A 25,503-nucleotide genomic window follows, 5' to 3' on the forward strand; every position below is an offset into this window, starting at 1 on the left:
TCTTTATTATTCATATTAATACATCTTTTTTAATTTTTTATTTTATCTGGTAATTCAATGTAAGATGAATCTCTCAGTGAAACATATCTGGTAATTCCTAGTTATAAACCCATGATTCTATTTAATTTCCATCCTGATCAACATGCTTGAAAATTACCTATTTTTGATAAAATTTCAAATTTTTTAATTATCTCTCTTTCATTTGTGATCTTATAGTTTTCTGTCTTGAGCTGAAATTCCATAGTTCTATTTGTCCATTTTGTACTCACAAGTAAGTCTTTAAGTTATTTTCAGTCCATAACGTATTATTAGATTGTCTTTTACAATGTTCGAACACAATATATGTTCCAGAATCCTGCTGCATATCGAAATTAATGATATGGGCCTGTAATTTAGTGGATTCTCCTACTACTGTTCTTGAATATTGGTGTGACCTGTGCAACTTTCCAGTCTTTAGGTACAGATCTTCAGTTCAGCAAACACTCGTATATTATTGTCAAGTATGGATCTAATGCAGCAGCATTCTCTTAAAGGAACCTGAGTGGTATGCCATCGGGACCAGAAGACTTGCTTTTAGTAAGTGATGTAAGTTGCTTCACTACTCTGAGGATATTTACTTCAACATTACTGATGTTGGCAGCTGTTCTCGATTAGAATTATTGAATATTTTCTTTGTCTTCTTTTGTGAAGTCATTTTGGAAGGCTGTATTTAGTAACTCTGCTTTGGCAGCACTGTCTTCGATAGTATCTCAGTTGCTATCACACAGAGAAGGCATTGATCGTTTCTTGCCACTAACATGCTTCACATATGACCAGAATCACTTTGGGTTTTATGCTAGGTACCGAGACAAATTTAGTTGGTGGAAACTGTTAACAGTATCTCTCATTGAAGTCTGTGCTAAATTTCGAGCTTCTGTAAAAGATCGCCAATCTTGGGGATTTTGTGTCTGTTTAAATTTGGCATTTTTTATTGTCTCTACAACACTGTTCTGACCCGTTTTGTGTGCCATGGAGGGTCCATCGTTTGTTAATTTATATGGTATAACTCTCTCAATTGCTACTGATACTGTTTCTCTGAATTCAAGCCACATCTGGTCTACACTTATATTATTTATTTGGAAGGAGTGGAGATTGTCTCTCAGGAAGGAATCAAGTGAATTTTTATCTACTTTTTTGAATAGGTATATTTTTCGCTTATTTTTCGAGGATTTGGGAGTTACAATATTCAGACTAGCTGTGACAACACTGTGTTCACTAATCCCTGTATCCATACTGATGCTCGTTGTTAACTCAGGAGTCGTTGTTGCTAAGAGGTCAAGTGTGTTTCCACAACCATTTACTATTCATGTGGGCTTATCAAGTAACTGTTAGAAATAATTTTCAGAGAATGCGTTTAGCACAATTTCGGATGATGTTTTATGTATACCTCAAGAATTAGACATGCATTTTCGCCAACATATCGAGGGTAAAATGAAGTCACCACCATCTATAATCATATGAGTCAGGTACGTGAGTGAAATCAAACTCAAGTTTTCTTTGTACCTTCCAGCAACTGTATGATCTGAACTGGGAGGTCTATAAAAGGATCCAATTATTATTTTATTCCGGTTGCCAACAATGAGCTCTGCCCATACTAACTCACAGGTACTATCAACTTCAATTTTGCGACAAGATAAACTACTTCTAACAGCATCAAACACGCCACCGGCAACTATGTTTTGCCTATCCTTTTGGAACACCTTTATGTTATTCACAAAAAATTCGTTTGAGCTTATCTCTGGCTTTAGCCAGCTTTCAGTGCCTATAACCATTTGAGCATCAGTGCTTCCTGTCAGTGCTTGGAGTTTTGGTACTTTCCCAGCACAGCTACAACAGTTTACAACTGTGTTCAGCCTGCACCGTTACTGTAATATCAAAATCGTCAAATTTCAAAACTCTGAGTAAATTCTTATCAATTACAATAATTCTTTTAAACCTTCAAGATTGTGCACTTTTTATTCAACTGCAGTCATAAAAGTAAATTTAATTATTTGGCTGTCATATACTATATTTTCCATTCTATTACACCTATCTAAAGCACAAGTCAGATTTGTAAGCACACATTTATTTTTTTCATCAAGATTTGCAGTAATGTTAAAATCATCTTGATGAATCTGAGAAACTTTTTCATTAAAATATGTTTTAGTGTCATAATAATCGAATTGCATTAAAATACTTGTATATCCAGGTTTTGTAACATTTTTTCCAAGTATCGTATAGTAACTGCTGATAACCCTTTACTGTATCATTTTTATTTTTCTACCTTTAAAATCAAAATATCTTGTAGTTATTTTAAAAATGAGATGTAATTCTTTATGGAATTGTTTATTTAAACTTTCTATCTTTGATCAATTTTTGCTTCTATTTCTTTTTCTATGTTTTCTAAATTTATTTGTCCATTAACTGTGTCATCTTTAGGGTGTACCTTATTTCCACAAATGCCCATTTATTAGAGTCAAAATATCATTAAACTGATAATTCATACATAATAGTTTTAAAAGAAATAGGCACAAACGACCACATATACTTTATGAAAATTCTGAATTCGTTGTTCACTGTAGTACAACTCACTTGAACTGAGATGTATAACCAATTCTTAATGAATGAAATACAATTTTTTTATTATTATTCTTATAATAACAAATCCAATGAGTACCAGGATGGTCAGATGTATCTAAATTAACTATTCCCCATTCTAAATATTTTGGTTCATTAGGTAATACAGCAGTTATAAGAACAACACGAAAATATCTCATTTTTAATTGCTTAGCTAATTTTCAATGTCAAAATTAAATAAACGATTATTAAATTTTGTAATTGTTTGTTTGAATTTTTTAAATCCAGCGCCTTTTGTATCCATTACTTGATTATGCCTTTTCTGTTCTTCCAGTTATGCATATGCTTTTTTCTTGTTTATTACCTTTGCAGAGCCACTATTAAATGAACTAATAGTTGCTAGATATGGTAATGCAGCTAATAGTAATGGAAGAAATCCATCTTCATGTAGTGTTAGTCCTTTATGTTCTTACTGTTTTATTATATATTTAATAATCTATTTCACAAGAGGAGTATTTAATGCAACAATTAAATTTCCACTACTTTTTGGTCGCTTTCACGCTTTCTCTACCTTTATTTCTTGATAATCTGTTAAAAATGGTTCAATACTATTTAATTACCCAGAATTCAGTTTAAATTTAAGTGATTTTCGCTTAGTTTGGCCACTTTAGTTCAGAATAATCAATTGAAAAGTTATTCATTTATACAGATAAAACATTTCTGAGAATGAATAATTTTACAGTTACCATCCATTTTCGTCAAACTGCAAGCTTAAACCTGCTTCAGCTGGCTCTAGCTCAATAACCATACCCAATTTTCGTTTTCCATGCATTATTCCTCTTACTGCAATTGCAGGTATTTTTTCTCCTTATGGAGCATCACTTGCTTGCATTCGTTCTTTTGCAGCTAATTAAACTTCTTTATCAGTTTGATATTTAGATTCTAAATATTTATTATCTCTATAAAAAATATCATGTTTTTACAAGCTTCATCTTTGGATTAATTCCTTTATCTCCAAATGCTAGTCTTTCTTCAAACTTAGTAAATGGCCTGCAGTATTTATTATTGATAGATGCATGTCTGGCATTGGTAAATCATTTAAAGCACAATTTATCAAGCCTTTTTCATTTTTCCCTTCCAGAATGTATTTGGTAAAACATCCTCATAAATGGAATTCCTTTGGGATTATTAATAATAAAATCACTAAATTTGTTAGGTAACATCTGCGTTACTCCAAGTTTTTCATTATGGTAATTTTCATTTCCAGCTGTTTCTTCTCCATGAATTAATCGATCGATTAAATCTCTAACATCATTGATCCAAACATATTCAAATGGTTTTTCTGCATAGTACACATGTTTTTGAATCTGAATAATCTGAAGAATCTGAATCTGATGATAGTTAATATACTTTTGACATTAACAGTTACTTATATCAGTTTATTGTATTTTTTGCCTCTACTTGATTTGATTTTATTTGAGTTACTCTCAGAATATAGTGCTACTGAATTGTTCAACATATCTGAATAATATGACAACTCAACAGACTAAAATACTGTAGAAGCAGAATGGAGGAGAATTCCGGAGACTTGTCGAGTCCATGCCACATACAGTTGCTGCTCCACAGTGGGCAAAAGGAGGTCTGACATGCTGAAAAATATCCCATTACCTTTGCCATCTCAGTGTACATGACAATGTATTTGTATTCTTTTCATTTTGAAGTAGAGCGGCCATTTGTTAACTTTTATTTATTTTTTATTTACTACTCCTGAGAGTGGAGAAGGCCGTTTGAGATGCGGCACATTAAAGGAAAGCTGTCCTTTTGAGCCAAATTTCCCACTAGAGAGGAAGCTGTCCAGAAGAAATTAAATAACAGGCCTAAATAGCGCTCCTGATCCTAATTTCATCCCCCTATGTATTTCGGGCTTCCATTGTTGATAAGAATAGAGAGACCTCAGTCCACAGCTTTGCTAAGACATTATCTTGTGTGCAGTACGTTTAGCTTCCGAGTTATATGGAATTCATCTTTTTAGACTCAAGTGAGTTAGTGCAGCAGCCAAATTAACAGATTGCTATTCGTATGAGCATTGGTTTCTGTTAAAATATTAGACTTTATTTCAGTTGTGCATTGCAGTTTGTTGCATGTAATTGCTTTTGTCAACGGTTTTGCCTGTATCGCTCAATCAGTCATTCTTCCTGGGTAGTTCGTAATTTCATCCCCCTTACATTTCCTGTTTTCGTTCCATGGACGAAATTCGGAAGTGTTATTAGTAATTCATTTTATGTCGTATTTATAGAGATTATTTTGGTTTTTCCTGTTGAAAAAGGCAGGTGGAGAGAAATGGAATTGTTGCACAAAACACTTGGTTTGGTGTCTAAAGTGACTTATAATGATGAAAGTATTTGGCAGTGTTATAATCGAAAAATACGTTTAAATTAATTGTATTTTTGAGAACTTTTATGGGGGACAAAATGGCGAAGGTTTCTTTTTGTATTTCTGTTTCGCAGTACTAATGCTTATGTTAAATACTGGCTTTAGTACATTATAATAATTGAATTGTTAATTGCTTACAAGTGGAGAATAAATTGAGGAATGTGTATATCAGTTTGTAGTCTTTTCCATAACCTTTCAGGACTTATACAGGTCCAACCTGTTAAGGTGACGAAATTTGGGCCCCCTACTTTTCCGCTACTACTTAGCACTAGAGCAACTGTTCTGAAATGGGTTTTGAATGATGATAAGTTTACAGATATTCAGTCTTCAGTTGAATCGCCGTTATAACCAAGCTGATGAAGTTTGATTTGTGCGGCACTCAACTGCGCGGTCATCAGAGCCCGTACAATTCTTACACAGTCCAATCTAGCCACTGCCACGAATGATGATGATGATGACATGATGAGAACACAGACGCGCAATCCCTGGGCAACCAAGACGATCTACGTGGTTTTATGTAGGGTGACAAGACGCCTGGATTAGTCCGGACATGTCCTCCTTTTTAGCTCTTTGTCCGGGGTCCGGGCGGATTTTTAAAGTGTCCGGCTTTTTCGCAAAGTTGAGCTTAATGCAGTTAAATTTACAATTCATCCTGTTCTATTGCTCTTTTCTTAAAGTAGCAATAATTGTTAAGGAATGTATGTATGTTATGTCTGTAGATAATAAACTCATTTATTTCAAAATTTTAAACATCGCTGAAATAGCAACTGTTCAAATTCTTCATGGTAAATGATAACAGCCAAACAGTTGCAGGATAAAGATTTATTAAAATTCTTTACCACAGTTTCATTATATCTAAATATACCTTCATCAGAAGTAAAATACACTAAAATCACATCTGCAGTGGAGATACATAAAACAATTGTGCGAAAGGCGTCGTCAGTAGTTTGGCACAATTTGTTTTATGTGTCTCCACTGCAGGTTGTGATTTTAGTGTATTTTACTTCTGATGAAGGTATATTTAGATATACCGAAACAGTGCTCAAGAATTTTAATAAATCTTTATCCTGCAACTGTTTGGCTGTTATCATTTACCGAGAACTCATTTATTAAAATTGGACATATGTTTGATGGGGAATACTGCAGATGAGGATACAACCCGTCACCTTTGGACAAGTCACACGAAAGTAGCCAATCAAGAGTGGCGTTTAGGCAGCCGCCTTAGTTAAATCTTAAAACTATGCGTAAATATAAAAACAGTTGGTGCCATACTATCGTGAGAATCACAGTTTTTAATTTATAATAAAAAAATATTGCTCTGGGTATCACCACCCTGACCACCAGTAACAATTAACTACTGCCGGTCGGAGTGGCCGAGCAGTTCTAGGCCCTACAGTCTGGAACCACGTGACTGCTATGTTCTCAGGTTCGAATCCTGCTTTGGGCATGGATGTGTGTGATGTCCTTAGGTTAGTTAGGTTTAAGTAGTTCTAAGTTCTAGGGGACTGATGACCTGAGACGTAGAGCCCCATAGTGCTCAGAGTCATTTGAATCAATTAACTACTAGTTTTACCGGTAATTCCCGGCAGTGACGTGACTTGTCTAAAGCTGACGGATGGTATCCTGATGTGCAGTTGACCTGTTTGATGAGCCCACTTTTTTCTTCCTCTGTAAAACTTTTTGAAGCTGTTTGTCCCTCTTTTTAAACAATTGCGTTGGGTCATCCTGGTTTTATGGAGCAAACGAAAGAGGGACGCGCGTGTTCTGCTGCGGCCGGTTCCTGGGCCTGTTGCGGCTGTAGTAGATGCCCAACGGGTAGCGCTGGCGGTGAGTTTTCGGCCGGCGCCGCCAGAGCGCTCTCTCGGCGGTTAGCGCGAGCGCCGCGACTGCGCAGCCCACGGCCAGCGCGACCCCGGCGCCCAGAAGCTTGCGCAGCCCCACGAGCGCGCGCGTGCTGTCCGGCCGCGACGCCCGGCTCTCGGCGGCGCGAGTCGCCTGCATCGTGTCGGCCAGCCACTTCTCCACCAGCCCCGCCTCCACGCACCGTCGCACCTGCACACACAAACGTACCACTGTTTTGCCTATCTTAATAATTGTTTATTTTTTTTATCTACATCTACAACTACATCCATACTCCGCAAGCCACCTGACGGTGTGTGGCGGATGGTACCTTGAGTACCTCTATCGATTCTCTCTTTTATTCCAGTCTCGTATTGTTCATGGAAAGGATTGTCGGTATATCTCTGTGTGGGCTCTAATCACTCTGATTTTATCCTCATGGTCTCTTCGCGACATACACATAGGAGGGAGCAATATACTGCTTGACTCCTTGGTGAAGGTATGTTCTCGAAACTTCAACAAAGGCGCGTACCGAGCAACTGAGCGTCTCTGCTGCAGAGTCTTCCACTGAAATTTATTTATCATCTTCGTAACGCTTTCGCGATTACTAAATGATCCTGTGACGAAGCGCGCTGCTCTCCGTTGGATCTTCTCTCTCTCTTCTATCAACCCTATCTGGTACGGATCCCACACCGGTGAGCAGTAGTCAAGCAGTGGGCGAACAAGTGTACTGTAACCTACTTCCTTTGTTTTTGGACTGCATTTCCTTAGGATTCTTCCAATGAATCTCAGTCTGCCATCTGCTTTACCGACGATTAATTTTATATGGTCATTCCATTTTAAATCACTCCTAATGCCTACTCTCAGATAATTTATGGAATTAACTGCTTCCAGTTGCTGACCTGCTGTATTAAAGCTAAATGATAAGGAATCTTTATTTCTATGTATTCGCAGCACATTACACTTGTCTATATTGAGATTCAGTTGCCATTCCCTGCACCATGCGCCAATTCGCTACAGATCCTCCTGCATTCCAGTACAATTTTCCATTGTTACAACCTCTCGGTATACCACAGCATCATCCGCAAAAAGCCTCAGTGAACTTTCGATGTCATCCACAAGGTCATTTATGTATATTGTGAATATCAACGGTCCTAAGACACTCCACTGCGGCACACCTGAAATCACTCTTATTTCGGAAGACTTCTCTCCATTGAGAATGACATGCTGCGTTCTGTTATCTAGGAACTCTTCAATCCAATCACACAATTGGGCTGATAGTCCATATGCTGTTACTTTGTTCATTAAACGACTGTGGAGAACTGTATCGAACACCTTGCGGAAGTCAAGAAACACGGCATCTACCTGGGAACCTGTGTCTATGGCCCTCTGAGTCTCGTGGACGAATAGCGCGAGCTGGGTTTCACACGGTCGTCTTTTTCGAAACCCACGCTGATTCCTACAGAGTAGATTTCTAGTCTCCAGAAAAGTCATTATTCTCGAACATAATACGTGTTCCAAAATTGTACAACTGATAGACGTTAGAGATATAGGTCTATAGTTCTGCACATCTGTTCGACGTCCCTTCTTGAAAACGGGGATGACCTGTGCTGTTTTCCAATCTTTTGGAAAGCTACGCTGTTCTAGAGACACCACAGCAAGAAGGGGGCAAGTTCCTTCGCGTACTCTGTGTAAAATCGAACTGGTATCCCATCAGGTCCAGCAGCCTTTCCTCTTTTGAGCGATTTAATTTTTTCTCTATCCCCCTGTCATCTATTTCGATATCTACCATTTTGTCATCTGTGCGACAATGTAGAGAAGGAATTAGAGTGCAGTCATCCTCTGTGAAACAGCTTTGGAAAAAGACATTAGTATTTAGGCCTTTACTCTGTCGTCCTCTGTTTCAGTATCATTTTGGTCACAGAGTGTCTGGACATTTTATTTTGATCCAACTACCACTTTGACATAAGACCAAAATTTCGTAGGATTTTCTGCCAAGATCGTTCCCACATCTACATCTGTATCTACTTTTATACTCCGCAAGCCACCCAACGGCGTGTGGCGGAGGGCACTTTACGTCCCACTGTCATTACCATCCTTTGCTGTTCCAGTCGCGTATGGTTCGCGGGAAGAACGACTGCCGGAAAGCTACCGTGCGCGCTAGAATCTCTCTAATTTTACATTCGTGATCTCCTCTGGAGCTATAAGCAGGGGGAAGCAATATATTCGATACCTCATGCAGAAACGCACCCTCTCGAAACCTGAGCCCCTCTCTTGCAGAGTCTGCCACTTGAGTTTGCTAAACATCTCCGTAACGCTATCACGCTTACCAAATAACCCTGTGATGAAAGGGGCCGCTCTTCTTTGGAGCTTTTCTATCTCCTCTGTCAACCCGACCTGGTACGGACCCCACACTGATGAGCAATACTCAAGCATAGGTTGAACGAGTTTTTTTGTAAGCCACCCACTTTGTTGATGGACTAAATTTTCTAAGGACTCTCCCAATGAATCTCAACCTGCCACCCGCCTTACCAACAATTAATTTTATATGATCATTGCACTTTAAGTCGTTCCGTAGGCATACTCCCAGATATTTTACAGAAGTAACTGCTACCAGTGTTTGTTCCGCTATCATATAATCATCCAATAAAGGATCCTTCTTTCTATGTATTCGCAATACATTACATTTGTCTATGTTAAGGGTCAGTTGCCACTCCCTGCACCAGGTGCCTATCCGCTGCAGATCTTCCTGCATTTCGCTGCAATTTTCTAATGCTGCAACTTCTCTGTATAATACAGCATCATCCGCCAAAAGCCGCATGGAACTTTCGACACTATCTACTAGGTCATTTGTATATATTGCGAAAAGCAATGGTCCCATAACACTCCCCTGTGGCACGCCAGAGGTTACTTTAACGTCTGTAGACGTCTCTCCATTGAGAACAACATGCTGTGTTCTGTTTGCTAAAAACTCTTCAATTCAGCCACACAGCTGGTCTGATATTCCGTAGGCTCCTACTTTGTTTATCAGGCGTCTGTGCGGAACTGTATCTAACGCCTTCCGGAAGTCAAGGAAAATGGCATCTACCTGGGAGCCTGTATCTAATATTTTCTGGGTCTCATGAACGAATAAAGCGAGCTGGGGCTCACACGATCGCTGTTTCCGGAATCCATGTTGAATGCTACAGAGTAGTTTGTGGGTTTCCAGAAATGACATGATACGCGGGCAAAAAATATGTTCTAAAATTCTACAAGAGATCGATGTCAGATATAAAGGTTTATAGCTTTGCGCATCTGCTCGACGACCCTTCTTTAGAACTGGAACTACCTGTGCTCTTTTCCAATCATTTGGAACCTTCCGTTCCTTTAAAGACTTGCGGCACGCGCCTGTTAGAAGGAGGGCACGTTCTTTCGCGTACTCTGTGTAGAATCGAAATGGTATCCCGTCAGCTCCAGTGGACTTTCCTCTGTTGAGGGATTTCAGTTGCTTTTCTGTTCCTTGGACACTTATTTCGATGTCAGCCATTTTTTCGTTCGTGCAAGGATTTAGAGAAGGAACTGCAGTACGGTCTTCTTCTGTGAAACATCTTTGGAAAAAGGTGTTTAGTATTTCACCTTTACGCGTGTCATCCTCTGTTTTAATGCCAGTATCATCCCAGAGTGTCTGGATATGCTGTTTCGATCCACTTACTGATTTAACGTAAGACCAGAACTTCCTAGGATTTTCTGTGGAGTCGGTACATAGAATTTTACTTTTACTTTTTAAGCCGTTGCAAATGTAAAGTGCTAATACATTAATAAACGGTGTAACAGCCAGAATGTTGAATTCCGCAATGACGTGCATTGTGTTGTACAAGCGCAGGATGTCAGTTTGTAGCATGGAGTTCCACGCGTGTCGCACTAAGTCGATCAGCTCAGGGAGGGTTTAACGTTTTCTGTGAATGACACTGTAGTTGTGTGACAAGTCTTTCAATTTGACGCCACTTCAGGGACTAGCGCGTCGATGGAGGTGAAATGATGATGATCAGGACAACACCCAATGCCTGAGTGGAGAAAATCTCCGACCCAGCCGGGAATCGAACCTGGGGCTTTAGGACTGACATTCTGTCGTGCTGACCACTCAGCTACCGGGGCCGGACACACTGTAGTTGTCATCCAGTGATGTCCCACATGTGCTCTACTGGAGACAGCCAACATGTTGGGTTACAACAGCGGTATGTGGTCGAATGTTATCCTGTGAGAAAGACCCCTGGAATACTGGTCATGAATAGCGGCACAACAGGTCGAATCACATACCGCTTTGAAGTCAGGTGGGATAACCACTAGAGAGCTACTGCTGTCATATGAAATCGCATTCAGAACAAAACTCCAGGTATAGACATTATAGGGCGGTTGTTCTTGGAGTAACCGATTTGCAATAGTTCATTGCAATGCTTTTTTTCTGGGGGAACGCTGGGGGATGCGTACCCCTACACATTTTCGTCGACAAAGTAATTTTTTTACGATGTTTAGAACTTGGACGAGTGCCAAAGACTATTTGACGAACGTACATTTTTTATTTCATTTTTTCGCGCTTCATTTTATCTTTCCACAGTTAGCAATCTGATGTTCATAAAGTTGGTTGGTCCTCCACTGGTGTTGTTCCAGACCATGGACTATGTACGCTCTTGACTCATAAAAAGGCAGACATTTTGCTACTGATAGCAAGAGTAAAGTAAGAATGCGTGAAGACCACAGCATCCATGAACTAAAGTCACTTTGGAAACTGTTGTAATGTTATTAATGTAAGTTACACTGTAGTTTTACAGTTATATAAATTTTCAGCTGTATTAAAAATTGGGTCAGTTGAAGTACAGAATACTGGCCATCATCTATACCATTTCGGGAGCCGAACAAGATTACAAAAGATTTTTGTAGTGAAAGTTTCTATTGCTGTTGATGATACGTGTGGATGGCTTTTGCTGTATTGTGTCTTTTAGTGGTGTTTTATAGGTTAAAATATCTGTTCGGTAATATTTCCTTGTATCGTTTTGTATGTCGGAGGGTTGATTGGACTCACCTGTTTCATTTGAGGTGTATTATGGGTCAATTGAAGTGTACGATACCATTTTCTTTTATTGTTCAGCAGTTGATGGGAATCGCATGCTTCTATTGAGGTGATGCAAACAGAAGTGTTCGAGACCACATTCTCTTGTATGTTTGTGTGTTTCTCGGTATCGCCTGCTTCATTTGATAAGTTCAATACCATTTTTATGACGTCATGGCTAAAAGCAGACGGGTGGTATCCCATGCTTCAGTTATAAGTAATTTTCCCTGCATTATATCCAATGTCGGAGTACCCTCAAACTTTTCTTAGAAAAAAAAGCACTGGTTCATTGTGTCGCTGTGGTGCCAACTGCTGCTCAGATTGCTACTGCAGTTACAGTACGACGGCTAGAGCCCTACGCCGAACAGGATGTCTTCTCTCTCGGTTGTGACACGTAGCCGTCTAGAGGCCGGTCTTCTTGTGACCGTACATTCCCATGACCACCGCTGTAAGCACTCATGTACAATGGCTACATTCCTGCCAAGCCTTTCCGCAGTATCGCAGAAGGAACATCCAGATTCTTGCAGCCCTATTACAAGATCTCGTTTAAAGTCAGCGATGTGTTGATAATAACGTCTTTGTCGCCTTACAGGCATTCTTGACTAACATCAACTCACCATGTTCAATCTCGAAGGTAATTAACGCTCAAGACCGTTACAGCGCGTCTTTAATTCAAACTTGACTGGCATCCTCGTAGTAACGCGACTAGCGCGAGACTTTAATAGAGACCATGTTTCAGTTGTAGAGACACACCTGCCAACTTCCCTTTATGTCACACAACTCCATCGTGGTATTGCGATTTTTTTTCCCGTCAGTGTATATACCAATGTAATGTAGCATACAAGGCGATCAGAAACAGGCGTGAAAGCTTGTAAGAAATTTGAAGGGTAGGTTCTGCTGAGGAAAAAGTCTTAAGTAAAGGATTCGATACGTTGCGCCGTTTGCAGGTTAATTACACTACTGGTCATTAAAAGTGCTACACCAAGAAGAAATGCACATGATAAACGGGTATTCATTGAACAAATATATTATACTGGAACTAACATGTGATTACATTTTCACGCACTTTGGGTGCATAGATCCTGAGAAATCAGTCCCCAGAACAACCACCTCTGGCAATAACAATGGCAATAATACGCCTGGGCATTGAGTCAAACAGAGCTTGGATAGCGTGTACAGGTACAGCCGACCATGCAGCTTCAACACGATACCACAGTTCATCAAGAGTAATGACTGGCGTAATGTGAGGAGCCAGTTGTTCGGCCACCATTGATCAGACGTTTTCAATTGCTGACAGATCTGGAGAATGTGATTTCCAGGGCAGTAGTCGAACATTTTCTGTATCCAGAAAGGCCCGTACAGGACCTGCAAAATGCGGTCGTGCATTATCCTGCTGAAATGTAGGGGTTCGCAGGGATCGAATGAAGGGTAGAGCTCGTAACACATCTGAAATGTAACGTCCACTGTTTAAAGTGTCGCCAATGAGAAGAAGAGGTGACCGAGACGTGTAACCAATGGTACCCCATACCATCACACCGGGTAATACGCCAGTATGGCGATGACGAATACACGCTTCCAATGTGCGTTCACCGCGATGTCGCCAAACACGGATGTGACCATCCTGATGCTGTAAACAGAACCTGGATTTAACCGAAAAAACGACGTTTTGCCATTCGTGCAGCCAGGATAGTCGTTGAGTACACCATCGCAGGCGCCCCTGTCTGTGATGCAGCGTCAAGGGTAACCGCAGCCACGGTCTCCGAGCTGATAGTCCATTCTGCTGCAAACGTCGTCGAACTGATCGTGCAGATGTTTGTTGTCTTGCAAACGTCCCCATCAGTTGACTCAGGGATCGAGACGTGGCTGCACGATCCGTTACAGCCATCCGGATAAGATACCTGTTGTCTCGACTGCTAGTGATACGAGACCGTTGGGATCCAACACGGCGTTCCGTATTGACCTCCTGAACCCACCGATTCCATATTCTGCTAACAGTCATTGAATCTCGACCAACGCGAGCAGCAGTGTCGCGATACGATAAACCGCAATCGCGATAGGCTACAATACGACTTTTATCAAAGTCGGAAACGTGATGGTACGCATTTCTCCTCCTTACACGAGGCATCACAACAACGTTTCACCAGGCAACGCCGGTCCTGCTGTTTGTGTATGAGAAATCGGTTGGACACTTTCCTCATGTCAGCACGCTGTAGGTGTCGCCACCGGCTCCAACCTTGTGTGAATGCTCTGAAAAGCTAATCATCTGCATATCACAGCATCTTCTTCCTGTCGGTTAATTATTCCTCAGCCAACCTGTACTACAGCACTCTTACAAGCTGTATATAACTAAGAGTCGTCAGACGCATTTTCTCTGGTATTTCGGCAGATATTTGTAATTTATTTTTTGCAATGTGTAGCTGGAGTCAGCCCAAGCATATGGTGCTCATCAAATCTTTTATCTAACGCCCACTGTCGACAGAAAGCGTCTTTTCCTTTCCCGTCACAAATCAATTCGGAATTTTACGTGCCCATTCGATAGTGGTCCAAATTTCGACTTGTTCGATATTTACTTCATCGATATGTATCAAGAGGGACATAAAACACGAAGAATCAGCAGTCTCCAGCGGTGACTGAGTAGCATTGCTGCTCGGCAGCAGTAGCCAGTGGGCGCACAGGGCGGTGCTATCGTTGTTATTCTGCATGTTTGACTGTGCCTGTTAGTACGTATCGATTAAACAAATATGGCGCTAGACTGCTTTGGGTCCACTCAACCGAATCGGCCCCTAAAATTCCGCTCTAAACATCATTTTATTTGTAACAGAAAACAAACCGACATTTCCCGTCAACAATGGATGTAGCGTGAAAGAAATGATGTGTAGTATTTACTTGGGCTGCCTCCAGCTACAAATTACAAAAAATAAATTACAAATATCTGTCGAAACACCAGAGGAAGTGCGCCTGACGGCTCTTAAAAGTGATGGCATTCTGTATGCATACAATAAAACAGACACATATGTTTAGCCTTCATGGAATTTGTTTCTTGCGTTGCATTATTATGTAGTATTCTGCCTAGTGGCAGGTCCATGTCTTCGTACGGAGAATTTATGATTCCACTGTTCCCTGTCTTCGGCTTCTTCCTTCAGTCTGTTGTATCTCCTTCCATCTTTCATGTCGTCCAGATGAATTCTTCTTCTTCCTCGTCCTGCGTCTCCTCTGAGTTTCCCTTCTACGACATCATGTAGGATTCCCTCGTGTCTAAGTACATGTCCAGTCCAGTTGGCCTTTCTCTGAAGAATTGTACGCAGAATACTTCTCTTCTCTCCTACTCTTCGCAGTACATCGTCATTTTTTATGCGATCTGTCCACTTGCTCTTTTCCATTCTCCTCCAGCACCACATTTCAAAGCTCTCTAAGTATTTTTTCTCCTTCTTTCTCATGGTCCATCTCTCTGCTCCATACAGTGCAATGTTCCAAATGTAGCTCTTTATCAGTTTTTTCCTAAATGCCAAACTCAACTTGCTGGTCATCAGAGTCCTCTTCTTGTTGAAAGCAGCTTTGGCCACGGCGATTCTTGCTCGGATTTCGTTGGTGCAGTGGGCGTCCTTTGTGATAAAACTTCCCAGGTACTTGAACTGATTCACATTTTCCAGTTCCCGATTGTCAACAGTTATCTTCAAGTGTTTCTTACGTATTGATATGCGCATCACTTTTGATTTTTCGATGTTGATTTCCATGCCGTATTTTCTTCCCGTTTCCACCATGTTGTTCATCATGTGTTGCAGCTGTCTGTGACTTTTGGCGAGCACTACCAGGTCGTCTGCATACTTGATGAGACGTCCTCCTACTTCGAAGCTTCCGCATCCTTTCAGCGCTTCTCTCGCCAGCATTTCTCCATACAGGTTGAAGAGACTTGGCGCCAGACAACATCCTTGTCTCACTCCCCCTCCTATTTCCACACTGTTCCTTTCTCCATAGTTCAATCGTACCTTTACCCTTTGTCCCAGGTACAAGTTCCTTATAAGTCTCCGATCTCTTGATTCCTATTTCCTTAAGGGTGTTCATCAATATATTCCAATTGACTCTGTCGAAGGCCTTCTGCCCGTCTATAAAACAAGCACAAACTTCTTCGCTAACGGCAAAACTCTCTCTGACGATATCCTCATCATGCCACTGGCGTCTCTGGTCCCATTTCCTTTCCTGAAGCCAAACTGGTCTTCTCCCATCACTTCTTCAATTTTGTTTTCCAACCGTCTATTTAGTATTCTTGCAATGATCTTTGCCACATGCTATTTCAAACTAATTGTTCTATAATCACTACACTTCTTGGCTTGCTTTCTTCTCCTCAAGAGTAACCACTGTGACGTCCAAAAAGTCTTCAGACCATTCTCCAATTTCATAGATTTTGTTTATGAATTGTGTCAGAACTTTCAAACTTTCATTTCCGATTTCTTTAAGCAAATCCACTGGTATGTCGTCATCCCTTCTAGCTTTCCTACTCTTCATGTCCTTTATCGCCTTCTCTACTTCCCTTGTCAGTATACTGGGCCCTTTTTCATCTCCGTCAATAGCTTCCTCTGTCTCTATGTCGATGTCATCTGGGCGCTGTTTTGAATCGTATAGTTTCCTTATATATTCTTCCAGTGTTTTCAGCACTTAAACTTGTTCAGTAACCACTTGTCCACTAGAATCTTCTATTCCGAACATTCTTGTACTTTTGTTCTCTCCTTCTCCCAGTTCCTTCGTTTTCTGGTACATGAGGTCGTGCCTTCCTCTTCTTTGTAGTTCTTCTATTTCGTCACACATTTCTTCTAGGTACTTTTCCTTCTGAGGGCGTTGTTAAGTCTTCTGTATTCTTCTTCATTAACAGTTTTACACATCCTCCTTTCCTCCATCTTCTCCAGCATCTCATTGGTGATCCAGGGTTTTCTCGCTCTCTTTGTTTCCTTCCCAACTTCACTCTTCAGAGTATTTCAGCATTTCATATGTTGTCCTAATTACTGTCGTTTACTCTACTGCACTCTTTCATATTTACTTAGTAACAAACGAAATTATTTAAACATACAAAACACTACTCACGGAAATGTAGAAGGTAACTGCGAAAAATGACAAGTCGCAACCCATTACAGAACACCCATTAAACTGAAAGTCCTTCCATAAAAGGCCAGGTAAATTGTTTAGAATGTAGGAAGAAGTAAAATATTGTGCTATTTTTTTCAACATCCGGGCTCTTCTCTCTCTCACACAGCAACCAGTCATACAATGGCAATTGTTGGGTGGGCTACATAGCAAGCCACAGGGGCTGCCTCAGCAGACGACAGCCAGAAAGCTTCAAATGGCCATCTGGCCAACAGGCGGCAGAAAGAGCACAAAGAATGGCCGCTGGCCTCGCAGAGGTATTTGCCCCCATGGGGTCATGTGGCCGAAAATAGGTCTGGCAGTATCCTGGTGGCTCGATAGTATTTAGGGAGGCGCCCAGACAGTGCCAGGCGAGTTCATTCCTTTTGAGCTCTCTTGCCAGGCATCAACTGCAAAAAGGTTTCATCAGTCAGTGTCTCTCTTAGGAACCACCGAGCCTTCATTTCTTCGACACCTTTGAATCTACAAGAACCTGCTACTTCATGGAACAACCAGTGCCGTCATCGGACCTCGTCGAGATATGGCTTTTTCTGCACGGACTTGTTTGAGAATTGGTATTGTGTCGTTACAGTATTGTCTTGATGAGCTTTCTATTTATTTGCGAATCCAGAGCTTAACGTAATACTCAATTTGACGTTCAGCCCCCCAAGACTGTAATGTGACGTATCGAGATAAGCATAATCAAGCGCTGTCATTTTCTTTTCGATGTAACTCTAACCTTCAAGAAGGAGAATTAAGTTCATGTGTTAAATAATAAACTTGATATTCATTGTTTGCCTAGGCTTTACTTCTTGGGAACTTCCATCGGTGCAGTTTCTATAAATTTGAGAAGGCGTTTTTTTTTTTCGTGAATTCAGTTCTGAGGCATGTGCTACATCCCTGGCAGACAGTGTTTATTTGTGTGATTTCCAAGTTTCGAGTAACTGATATTTTACCAAATGAATTCGCAATTGCAAATAAGGACTATCATCAGCTGTAGAATGGAATGAAGACAACGAAAATTTGTACCTGACCGGGACTCGAACCCGGATTTCCCGCTTTTCGTGTGCGCTCGCCTTACCATTTTTTTTTTTTTTTTTTTTTTTTCCACATCCAGGCTGGCCGATATATCGGCCCTCGTCGTTAATACGCCGGGCGGATTCGATCCGGGGCCAGCGCGCCCACCCGAGTCCATGAAGCAGCGCATTAGCGCTCTTTTTTTTTTTTTTTTTTTTTTTTTTTTTTTTTTTTTTTTTTTTTTTTACGGACCGAGACTCGAACTCGGGACCTTTTCCTTTCGCGGGCAAGTGCGCTACCATTTTTTTTTTTGTACAAAATTTATTTTTTTAATACAAATGAGATTCAATTACAAAATAGTACACAAGAAAACAACTTATTGGGAAAAGTCTTACAAAGCGTCACCTTTGTGGTGCAGAACATAACAATTAAGCTCAAATTTTACACTTCAAATGGAAAATAAAAATATTACAAAAAAAGAAAAGAAAAAAATCTGTCTGTGCATAAAATAACCTCCCATCTTTTTGGTTACTTTCATGGAAATGCGATGAAAAAGCCACAAAACTGAAGTTGTACTAAGGCACTTATGCAAATAACATGTACAGAAATATGTCAATGAATACTTAAAGAAAATGGTGTTTCGACACACACTAATTATTAAGCTCAACAAAAATATAATCACAGCCTACAATGCTTATTTCACAAACTACTAACTACTTTTTTTTTTTTTTGAGAATGCATAAAAAAAACAAGGCAGCCATGCGCAAAAAGTTGCCAATAAAGTGAACTAAAAAGGGCCATCTTGCTCGCCGCGGTCACATTGCTAGGCGGGCGGCCAGGAACGGGCGGTCGTCATTGCATTGGACATCACCAGCCACCAATCGTTGGAGCGCCCGGGGCCGCTGCACACAGTCAGAGACTGTTTCTGTTACCATAGGGGAATCGTGGAAAGATCACTTCTACAAGTTAATGTCTTCTCACACCCGGCACACCCCAGCTGGGTGGTGGGTCCATGAATGACGAACCCAAATAGTTCGCAAAAAGGTTCCGGTAATCCTGTCTGTTCGTTAAGACCAGAAACTCGTCGATCATATAGTACCATAAATCGAGGACGTCTTTGTCTCCATCGCGGTATATGTAGTGTATCGCCATTCCTCGTACCCAATTAACCGCATTCATCCGGGTCATAGGGAAATAGACAGCGTCGGGATGAAAGAGTTCTTGGGGTAAAATCGAAACGTAGGGGCGGCGGAGCAGGAAAGCCAGGATCTGGCGGATCAGTTTCCAGCACTCACGCGCGGGGCCACAGTTCAGTCTATGTTCGTCCGTGTCTAACGTCGTGCAACGGGGGCACACAGGGTCGTCAATTAGGTGAATGGCATGCAGCCGTTGTCGGGTTGGAAGTTTCTCGTTAACGACCACATACCACGTCGACCGCACGAAAGTAGACAGGAACGGCGCGTGGATAGCTCGCCATACTCGTGGCCAGTCGACCGTAGGGTGGCGCCGTACAATGTCGTTATCCGGAGTCCAGTGCTGGAGAGCACTATAATAAGTCTTCGCTGTCGCATTCCGTGTCTCCGATATAACCCGCAACACATAGCTATGCTCTACGAAAAACGTTCTAATGTGTGACAGCGAGGGCGATAAATGTCCAACTGGTACCGGTGGGTACAGCGTACGTGGGGCCACTTCTTCAATCAGTAGGCTGGGGAGACTGGCTGTTGGTGAAAGCCAGAGTCGCCTCATGGAACGGAGATACAGTGCCAGCGCTCTGTGCTTGACGTGAGTGAGTCCAACACCGCCTTTGTCGAAGGGTAAAGTAAGCGTAACAAAACGGATCTTGAAAACAGCACCATCGTTCACCACGTGTCCAAACACTGCCTGTATCCTGGAAGCCATCGTGTCCGTTATCGGCAGTACATGGGCGTAATGGTTAAGGTGAGAAGCCATGTACACATTAACGTATTGGGCGCGTTGCAAAATGTTCAATGATCTGAATTTATTGAGACGAGCCTCTAAACGGAGTCGTCGTAAGACCATACGATACGTAAAGGCCGCCGTGCGTTGTATTTGTCGGTGGAGTGATATCCCTAAACACTTGAGCATCGGGACCTTTGTCAGAGGTACGGCCAGACCTGCAGGCATTCCTCGTCCTACCTCCACGTAGCGTGATTTCCGAAGGTTGAGCACACTGCCTGCCACCGCCCCATACTGGTGGAGCCAGGAAAACGCCGTGTGTATTTCGTCACCAGACCGTGCTAAGAACATCACATCGTCGGCGTATGCACCACATCGAAAGGTTACAGAACGGAGGGTAAGTCCTTCTAAGCGTCGCCGTAGTCCGTGAAGAGCTGGTTCGAGGGCAACGGCGAAGAGCATGGCAGAAAGAGGACAACCCTGCCGGACGGACCTGTTGACACGGACGGGGGCCGACCGACAGCCGTTGATCATAATCCTCGTGACAGCCCCATGGATCAATCGAAGCACAACAGACGTCGTCAGACGCGGGACACCGATGTGTTCCATAACAGCACGCAGGAAACCATGGTTAACGCGGTCGAAAGCATGGTCGAAGTCCAGCGCAACAAGAGCGCCTTGGAGGCGGCAAGTTTGCATGAGCGCCACCACGTCTCTATAGGTGCTTAAAGTCGTAAACACATTAGTGTCGCCCCCGAGGCAGGTTTGATCAGAGTGAATGGCCGCCATTACCGTAGGTTTGAGCCTCTCACGGAGCATGCGTGTCAACAGCTTATAGTCAGTGTTTAGCATTGTCAACGGGCGAAAATCAAGAGGGCGACGGCCTCCGCCGGGTTTGGGCACAGGGATCAAGAGACCCTCAGTAAAGTCAGATGGTACCTGAAAATCGGCGTCCAGGAGTTCACTGTACATCCTAACCCACATTGGGCCCATGAGATCAAAGAACCGCTTGTAAAATTCAAGAGGGAGGCCGTCAGGGCCAGGCGTTTTGTTGGGAGAGCCACGCAACAGAGCCTCTCGCAGTTCTTCCAAAGTCACCGCCGACAAGAGCGTAGCATCATCTCGTAGGTTCCGAGAGACTGGTAGGTCAGATAGGACTTCCCTGACCCCTACATTCATGTGTGACTCCCTCTCGTAAAGAAGTTTATATGACTGTGTGAACGCTCGGACGATATCCATTTGTGCGTCAACGCGTCGCCCGTCCTCCGTCTCAACCTCGGTAATGAGCTGCCTCTTGCGTCTTCGGCGTTCTTGAATGATATGATGGAGGGAAGGTCGTTCCCCACGAACATCATCAGTCGTCCTCGCTCGCACCCGCACACCCGCAAGACGTACGGCGTTGATACGAAGCAATTGTGCCTTGACGCGTTGTACTGCTGATTGTCGCTCTGGCGACGGCGGTTGTACAGCCAGTTCGCGGAGCGCAGTATAGTAAAAATCAGTAGTCGCAGTATACCAGCGCGCTCGGTCGCGTCCATAGCTGACTAATGTTCGGCACAGTGCGGGTTTTGCACACCGTAACCACCATTGAAGTACAGAACGGTAGGCGGGTAAACGCCGGTGGCAATTGCTCCATGTGGACTCGACTGCGCGTCTGCAATTTATCTCATCAAGAAGGGCCACATTGAGGCGCCACGGACCCCTACTTCGGCGGACGCGCTGGCGGGGAAGGGTGAGAGTACACACATATGCGAGGTGATCCGTGAACGCTGCCGGCCACATCTCAGCGTCGACAACGGCCGATCGTAGGCCGCGGGTGACGTAGACTCGATCCAAACGGCTCGCGGAGTGACTGGTAAAGTAGGTGTGTGCTCGACGGTCGCCGTGTTGGATGATCCAGGTGTCCAACAAGGCCAAGTCCTGTACAAGTGCCTGGAGTGCCGGGCAGGTGGTGTAGTGTGGCTCCTGGTCGGATGGGCGGAGCACACAATTAAAATCGCCGCCTACTACCAAGTGGTCGGTATTGCCCTGGAAGAGCGGGGCTATATCTTCGGCAAAAAAGGTGCGCCGTTCTCTCCTTTTGCCGGTGCCTGAAGGAGCATATAAGTTCACCAGACGTACTGTACCAATCGTGAGTGCGACCCCCCGGGCCGACGGTAAATAGGAGACATCAGTGGCCATTATCCCTTCCCGCAGTAGAATCGCCGTACCTCCGCCGCCCACATCTGCAGGCATAGTGTAGGCGTCATATCCGTAGGCATCGAGACAGAGTCCTGATCGGACTTCTTGAAGGAAAACAACGTCCAGATCCGCAGCGCGTAACGTATCCTTCAGCATACGGGTCTTGACATCAGATGTAATGCCATTGACGTTGATCGTGGCGAGGCGGTATGCCTGGTCCATCAAGTCTCGGGAGGTGACCATGGTATGACAGGGGGGCAGTAGTCGTGACGTGGAGCGCCGGTCTTGCGAAGTGCTAGGCAGCGACGAGAGGTGCTCATGCCGTCCTAGGCGTCTGTCGCCGGCCGCGTAGACGCTGCCATCGGCATCGGTGCATCGTCTTGGTTCTGAAACGCATCCTGCAACTCCATCTCCTGCGCCCAGTCGCCCAGGGACGTTGACACCACTGGATCTCGAGAGGCAGACGGAGGCAAGGGTGCATCCCCGGTGTCGGAGCTGCGGTGATCTCCCGCATCCCCATGTGGTCCAGACCCAGCGGTAGTGGGAGAAGACGTCGAACCGTGTGAGACGGTAGGGTCGCCTGTGTCGGCGCGGTGGAGCGGTTGAGGCACCTCGTCATCCAGCGGTGTCGCCTCGGGCTGTTCTACGTCGTCGGTTGTCTTGCGCCGCTTCTTATGACGCTTGGGTGATTTCTGCTTACGCTGCCGCGCCTCTGTTTCCGACGTAGGGCAAGGGGAGGACGCTGCATCCTGTGCTTTAACTTCCATCGCACCGTCGGCGAGCCGTTGTGACGGTGCGCCGGGGTCCGACGAAAGGACATCAGTAGCATCAGCACTGAAAGACGCTTGGGGCTCCGTGGAAGCTACTGCAGGGTCCTCCAAAGCTCGCACCAATACAGTGGGGTCGTCATATACAGCTGGCGTCTCCCGTCTCGCCGCCGCAACATACGTAATCGGCAGAGAGGTCGGTGTCGACGGACGAATCTGGTCGGTCGAGGGTGTCTGCACGAGACGGCGTTGCAGGCATTCGGTACGCATGTGTCCCGTCTGGCCACAACCGGAGCAGGTTCTCGGCTGACCGTCGTAAATAATTATTGCCCTGCAACCAGCGATCGTGAGATACGAAGGAATATGGCGATGCAGGTCAATACGGACTTGTCGCACCCCGTTAAGAACAGGGTAGGTGTCGAAGGTCTTCCATTTTTCGGGCGTGTGGCCGAGAACTGTTCCATAGGGTCGAAGAGCAAGGGTGACCAAATCCGCTGGAACTTCAAAAGGGAGCTCAAACACGCGCACATTTTGGATTCCCAATCCAGCACGTTCAAGCGTCACCACACCCACGTTTCCGTCTGAGTGGCAGAACCGATAACCTGCCGTCGAGCGTCTGAGAAGTTTGTCACATGCTTCGTCGTCAGTGAACTTAAGATATACGACGCTGGAGACAATAGATAAGTGGATACCGATCAGCTCGTTAGGATCAACATGTACCACATCGCGTAAAAAACGCTCTACTTCGTGGGCCTTGGGTCTAGAGTACGTAGTGTCGAACTGCAGCTTGATCGTGGCTTTCCGATACGAAAGAGCCATCGTGTGTCAGGAACGTGACGGCAATACGTAACACTAGCGCGCCGGCGCGGTAAACAACAACACACCCGGAAACGCGACACGGAGCGGCCGGGACGTACCGCACCGCTCCACAGCCAAAGGCCGACTGCATACCATTTGGCTATCCGTGCACACCTCGAGGTCACACAAAAACTTCCTTATATCGTCAACCATGCGTCTACGATCTGTACTCGCACATCCATTATGTATATTCCCGTACAGGTCAGACCTTGTACTTGAAAGTCGCCTGTCCGGATCCGGTAGATAAATATTATACTGCAGTGTCTGTGTTATTTTTTTTGTGATGGAAAATTCCTTTTGGACATGCATACATGTCCAAAGAACTTTTGCATCGTAATCAGAATAACACAGGCACTGCAACATGTAACTGATATTTTTTGTTTATTCCAACATCACTCTTCAATGGATGTGACTGCACAAGTGTTACTGCTTCTCCAGTATACGCATCAGACTCATGACTTGATTCTAGAGAATATGGTTGCAATCACCATGGTTCCATCAGAAATCTCCAACCGCCTGTCACATAGAGACTCACTGGTGAAAGGATTCCAGACTATACCACATATGTTCCAGGCGTTTAAGTAGAAGGTCGAACCATGGGCCAACTACACAGTTCGCCTTGAACAACATTTTCTGACACACGTTACTACAGGTGACATACAACACTGTGCGCACTTTTTGATCTATGACAACCCTGAGATGTAACTATTACCACAACAGCTCAACTCAGAAGTCAAACTGTACATCCGCCCCCTCCCCATATTAACATTTCAAGTCATGGTTATTGGAATACTTTGAATCTCAGCTGCATATCTCGACGACCTCCCACCAATTTTGCAGTTATCATAAATCAAATGGGCAGTCACATGGAGAGAGGGTAGGAAGGTTATAGGGTCTTTTCAGAGACCGCCGTTTTCATTGTGCAAATTCTCAGAGGAAACGGTAATATGCAGCTTCACTAGTCAGGGGCATGATCCTCATGCAACTCTCCAGATGAAGGACTTAGAAATGACACCCTTCAGCTTAAGGATCTATCACTGGAGCGTGTCTTTCCATAATTAGATCCGTTGAACAGTCTACTAGATCATCGGCGGTGTTGCAGGACCTCTCACAGGTTTTTGCCACCTGCCTGCCTCTCCAGATCCAGCTCTAATCACGGCCTTCTGAGACATTAACCACTGGCAAGGACTCCATCAGCCAGCGACGCCCCCACCAGTCGCCGTCCTGCAGTAATTATTTTGTGACCCATCAGCAATAAAAATACTACTATCGTCGAGACAAGTGCACCAACTGTAGACAAATGGACACAGAGTTGAAGTATGCAAGTCATCAATATAAATGATCAATGATTGCACTTATTTGAACACCCAGATCTCGGGCCAGGTGACGTTTATGGTGTTGTTGATATTTACAATCCCGACATCTTCCAGGTACAGGCAGATCCCGATGTCCTTCAGGTGCAAGCTGTCCTTCCTGGTAGGTTATTAACTTTGATAGTGGCTAGCGACGCAGTCCCAATGGTATTCCCAATCGATACAGGATTCTCAACAACCATCATCGACTGGGAAATGTAATACTGACGAGGTTTCCCACCCGCCCCCCACCCAATGCCCACTCCTAAACATTTTTCAAACAATTACAAAGCTACAGTTGTGGCATCATCGAGGGTAAGGGCCGGTTCAGCGTCCAGAT

General features: G+C 43.7%; 1 protein-coding gene across 1 annotated transcript in view; it reads right to left on the reverse strand.

Moving 5' to 3' along the window:
* Positions 1–6,759: 6,759 nt before the first annotated feature.
* Positions 6,760–25,503, reverse strand: part of LOC126341660 (glutamate receptor ionotropic, delta-2-like) — a 161,706-nt gene continuing 142,962 nt past the window's right edge. The window contains exon 9 of the mRNA XM_050001793.1: positions 6,760–7,080. Within this exon, the coding sequence (XP_049857750.1) occupies positions 6,760–7,080 (321 nt within the window). The remainder of the gene's footprint in view (positions 7,081–25,503) is intronic.

Source organism: Schistocerca gregaria, chromosome 1, assembly GCF_023897955.1.
Source record: "Schistocerca gregaria isolate iqSchGreg1 chromosome 1, iqSchGreg1.2, whole genome shotgun sequence".
Taxonomy (NCBI): Eukaryota; Metazoa; Arthropoda; class Insecta; order Orthoptera; family Acrididae; genus Schistocerca; species Schistocerca gregaria.